The sequence below is a fragment of the Papilio xuthus genome, unplaced genomic scaffold, assembly GCF_000836235.2.
Source record: "Papilio xuthus unplaced genomic scaffold, Pxut_1.1 DF829567.1, whole genome shotgun sequence".
In the NCBI taxonomy this organism is placed as follows: Eukaryota; Metazoa; Arthropoda; class Insecta; order Lepidoptera; family Papilionidae; genus Papilio; species Papilio xuthus.
This window is the reverse complement of record NW_013529082.1, coordinates 1,183,045-1,188,585: the sequence shown is the minus strand read 5'-3', so window position 1 is coordinate 1,188,585 and position 5,541 is coordinate 1,183,045. Positions and strand designations below refer to the sequence as shown.

At 33.8% G+C, this 5,541-nt stretch overlaps 1 protein-coding gene across 1 annotated transcript; it reads left to right on the top strand.

The window, feature by feature from the left end:
• Window positions 1-1,511: 1,511 nt before the first annotated feature.
• Window positions 1,512-2,298, top strand: LOC106117339 (glucose 1-dehydrogenase-like). The gene has a single exon (XM_013311607.1). It carries the CDS (start codon window positions 1,543-1,545, stop codon window positions 2,296-2,298), a length of 756 nt encoding a protein of 251 aa, XP_013167061.1. The 5' UTR covers window positions 1,512-1,542.
• The last annotated feature ends 3,243 nt before the right edge of the window (window positions 2,299-5,541 follow it).

Below are 5,541 nucleotides of genomic sequence, written 5' to 3'. Positions count from 1 at the left end.
TTAACTTTGGTATAGTAAATCGGTTAGTATTACCTATTAATTAAACGTCATCAACCTTCAAAGATATTGGTAAAGCTTTGTAGTCGAGTTAATTTGGCTTTGTGCCATTAAAGCCTGGAACCGTCAGCTCTGATTTTGTGTGTACTGTGTAAACCAATGTAAAGGAACTTATTTGAAATGCTAAATAATTAAAGACAATCTTTACTAATCGAAAAATATATAAAATTTAGTGGCGACCACGCACAGGTCGACGCAGCGTGGGTAGGCCTCCCGCAAGATGGACCGATGACCTGGTCAAGGTTGCGGGAGCGACCTGGATGCAGGTAGCATAGGACCGGTCATCTTGGCGATCTTTGGGGGAGGCCTATGCCCAGCAGTGGGTGACTTACGGCTGAGAAAGAAGAAGAAAGAAAGAATTAAACACATGTTTTAATCTGTGTACATTGTCCACTTATCTTAAAGTTAAGCCAACATTAATGCTGCACATTTTGTGAAAGAATGTAGCAACTAGCTCTTTATTAGAGGTCAAGTCTTACTACCGATACACAGAAGAAACTCTTTTTGAAGTGTGTTAAAATTTTTGGGACGTGTCTATTTTGCCTGTGATTTACTAAAAATATTCTATATTGCATTTAAAATGTACGTAATATTTCCCTTGTTTTTATTTATTTTTAACTACAAAGTATTAAAGTATCTAAGCGCCTTCTGTACTTAATTGGAAAAGTTTTAAGGAAGCGACGTCTGTAAGGAGGAAGCAATCAATGTAATCCTACTTTATTTGATGTTACTATCTTTGGTATATACAGGATGTTTTATTTATTTTTAACTTGTGAACCAGAGTTTATAGGCTTATAGGAAAAGAATACATTGGATATAACGAAGTAGAGACGTAAATAGGAATTTATGACCTTTTGACGACATTTTGCGTTGGTTATTTTATATTGCTGTCACCCCTTGACAAAAAAAAAACATTAGAAGTAGCCTATGTGTTCTTTCAGAATATCTTCTACATGTGTGTTAAATTTCATTAAAATCCGTTTAGCCGTTCCGGAGATAACTTCAAACATCCATCCATGTAAACTCTCGCATTTATAATATTAGTAAGATCGAAGTAATCATTTTTTTTTATAAAAATGGTAATAACCACTAATGAGGAAGAATCCCGCTTTAACAGTAAAACCTTGATAGTATTGTACAAATTCTTATTACCATATGTTTCGATGAGCAACTTAACGGTAATAAATTTATTTGGGTGTAGTTTTATCCATTTTTTAAATTAATTACTAGCATAGGCGTCTTAAAGATATTTCTAGCATTAGAAGGAATCCTCAAAAAAAAACAGTGAAAAAATCATACGCAATCGTGACTTAATGCAAATATTATTATAGTAATTAAATTAATTATATTACAAAGCCTATTTGCCAAATTTTAAAAAACAAAATAACATTTTTCTGCTAATATAAATATGCGTTGTATTTCCTAATTATTATCAGTCTTCGACTTGTCGCATACGCTTCAACTATCAATTTTAAAACTGAAAAAATGAGTTTCGAAAACAAAGTAGTAATCATAACTGGCGCCAGTTCTGGAATTGGAGCTGCTACTGCCGTCCTTTTCTCTAAAGAAAAAGCCAATGTTGTTCTGGTAGGAAGGAACGAGACGAAACTAGAAAGCGTAGCTGCGCTATGTGAGACTAAGCACTTAGTTGTGAAAGCAGATGTATCAAAAGAAGAGGAGGCGATTAAAATAGTTGAACAAACAGTAGATGAATTCGGAAAGATTGATGTACTGGTAAACAATGCTGGTGTATCACGCTATGGAAGTGTTGGATATGGTAACATATTAAAAGCATACGATGAAGTGATGGCTACTAATATGCGAGCTGCTATTATTCTGACGTCATTGTGTGCTAAGCATATAATTTCTAGCAAAGGTAATGTTATTAACGTATCAAGTGTGTTAGCAGTGATACCACCGAATAAGCCTGGCTTGTTACCTTACTGTATATCCAAAGCAGCATTGAATCTTTTCACTCAAGGCGTTGCTTTGGATCTTGGGAAGCACGGTGTTAGAGTGAATACGGTTAGTCCGGGACCAGTTAGGACAGATATTATTGTAAACTCTGGGATTCCAGAATCGAAATTGTCTTGGGCTGATTTCGCAGCTAATACAGTTCTGAAGCGAGTTGGTGAACCAGAAGAGATAGCAGATCTTATTGTTTACCTCGCAAGTGATAAAGCAAAGAGTATTACAGGATCTAACTTCGTCGCTGACAATGGGTTCACTTGGAAACGTTAAAAAAGAGAGAGAGAGTATTTACCAGAACTATTTCCAGAACTATTTCCTATTATTTATTAATTAAGGATTGGGTAATAAGATAATGCAGTAAAATGTTGGATATTTTAATATTAAATTTGATATACTGAGGCGTATATTTTAAATTAATTGGGGGAATAGAATTTGTCGCCGTATTGTTAATATAATTCGTTATTGTTATTTAAATAAAAAAAAATGTGTTTCAAATTAACTGTTGTATTTTTTATCTTTCAAAAATTGTTTTATCTATGAAAATCATCATCAGCACACTATGTGTCCCCACCGAGAGGCTCGGAGCCTACCATAAGTGAAAGATGACTAGGCCATAGTCAACCACGCTAGCCAAGAGCGAGTTGGTTGACTTCACACATATCTTTGAATTTCTTTTTTTTTAACTATGTGCAGGTTGCATCACGATGTTTTCCTTCACCGTAAGAACGAAAGAAGACAAACGAAGAAGAAGTCTATGAAAATATGCGTACCTAAATCGGCGTTTGAATATTTCTGAAATGTCTTAAAAAAGATCTTTTCTTTTTTAAATAATTTCTAATGAAAACTGAATCAGGGCATTATAGTAATCAAGACTTTCGGATCTTTTGTGTCTTTTCGTACAATTTGAGATCCAACTGATTTACAAAAGACCATTTCTTTTAGATCCATCATTTAGGAAACTAAATTGACACGACCGAACAAATGTGACCCTCGGGTTTTAAACGGCATTGTAAAGATTTAAGATAAATTTAAGATATCTTAAAGTAAGAAAGAAATATTTTTCAAGTGTGTGTCTTGCCTGCGATTTTGTTCATCATGATGAGTTGGAGATGGTCTTAATGCTCAACACAACAATACATGTTACCAATATTATAAATGCGAAAGATTAAATGGATGGATTTTAATGAAATTTGAAGAACACATAGGCAATAAGTAGCCTAAGTTTTTGTCACAAGCATGGAGTTGCGGCGACAACTAGTTAACTATCAAGGATGAAAGGCAAAGTCACGAATTTTAATGTCATTATGGACTCGCACGTTCGCAGTAATGATCACCAATTATCACGTACGTGGTTCCCGAATCAACTTAATTACAACCATTCGAGCCAAAACGTTTTAATTGTTCTCTTGTGAAGGACTATTATCGATATTTGTGTAATATTATGTTGCTACTAGCTGTCGCCCGCGACTCCGTCCACGCGGGATTAAAAATAGATGTTGGCCGATTGTCAGATCTACTCAATATGCTCACAAAATTTCATGAGAATCGGTCAAGCCGTTTCGGAGGAGTATGGGAACGAACATTGTGCACCGAGAATTTTATATATAAGATTACCGTACGTTTCCATTGCGGAAACAATCGCACATCTACACATGTAGGAACTTAGTTTTTAATTTACTACATAGGAACTGATTAACACTACTTTTATATTATTCTTTTCTTTTTATTCTGACCCTAGCAGTCATAAATCTTGAAGCATTATGTCTTGTACTTCGAACCTTTTTCAATATTTTATCGATAGACAGATTTATGTCTCTATATAAATTTTTATAACGATTGATATGACACATTTTATTATGCAGATATAATATTTTAATATTATAACACTTAAAGCTGATAATACATTATAGAATATTTAGAAATGGCGGTACGTATTAAGTTAACCTGCATTCGTCCACTCCTCATCCATCATGGACCGTACAACCCCACCTGGCGGCCGCTGCAACGTTCGGTGGCGTCTTACCAACGCCAATTGCCACCAAAATATTGTCATTCTGGTTTCCAAGGGTTGTCCCCGCGAGGTTTGCGAGGCAAATTAGTACCTTTATTCCTCCCAATCGGCCAAAATCGAGGTCGTGGCAAGTATATGCCGCGGTGATCAGGAGGCGGGAATTTGCTGGATGGGCGAGGAGTCGAATGTGTGTTAACCTTTTAGCTTTAATATAAATCCTTGCAAAAACTAAGGACCGCATTGACTTCTGCATGTACACTAGGGGTCCCTAGGCTTGGCTATTTATCAAATTATTCAAGTTGAATCCACAATTTGTATTATACAACATTAATTTATTTAATAACCTTATTAATAGCTTTTATTGTTTATTCATGACATTAAATATTTCTTTAGGCATATGAAAAGAAAACAATACAAGTAATTTGTCTCATTATTTGAGTTGTGTAATCTCAAGGTGAAGACAAACATAATAAAGTGATGTGTGACTAAGATATTAGTTGACTCATTATGGATATTGCGAATATATTCTTTAACGAAATATGTATTTATCTGTGTTTGTTTATGTGTTGCGATAATGTTAATAACAAATAATAATTGTAATAGAATTTGGTACGTCACCAAATAATGTTAAATGTCAATTATACACCGCATGCACAAATTAGAGTGTTTTCCGATTAGAGTGTTTTCCGATTAGCGTGTTTTCCGATTAGTATGTTTTCCAATTAGAGTGAAAATGATTGTTGATTACGATTTAGATTGTCATAATTAAAATGCTAATATGGATGGGTTAATGAATCATGCCAATTACATTATGTATTTATTTAAAATATTAGGAAGCGTAAATGGACAGACTAGATTTCGTATTAGTATTTTTAATAGGTGTAGGAGGGGGGTCATAGTGTTTTCAACTCTACAAATTAATGTGTTTTTGCGTAGTATCAAAGAAATGAAAGTAAATTATAATAAACTTTCCAACTATGTTACTATTCGAATATTAAAAAATCTTTTCATACTTTTTCCTTTTCACTCAGTCGTTTGCTAAACTTTCATTGTGTTAAGTGAATTTACTTCAATCCAGTTTCCCAGTTTAATATTGTCATATTCTCAGACTAACATTTACTTTGCTCCTTGTACAAACGTTACAAGACCAACTCATTTACAGACTGGATACATTACAAGGACAAATTTATAGTGGATTTCTGAGACCAAGAACTCCTTTTAAAATATATTGTTATTTCTGTTTTTAACAACGATAATGAAAAATATGATATGTTCTATACAGAGAATTTGACCTCAGAAAGCCCCGGTTCGTCGTTTACGAATAGCATAAGAAAATACAAAGAAAGACTGAAGGAATGATAGTGTAATGTACAAAATCCAAAAATATTTATGCGTATTCTTAAGTAAATTAAACTTAAGTAATTTCTATTAACAAAAGTAGATAAATTCACAATTATGCATAGTCTAAGTATACAAGGTAACAAAAATCTCGTTTGAAACAA

Bases quoted from the DNA above. Each gene is read 5' to 3' on its own strand.
- LOC106117339 (XM_013311607.1), top strand. From the start codon at position 1,543: ATGAGTTTCGAAAACAAAGTAGTAATCATAACTGGCGCCAGTTCTGGA.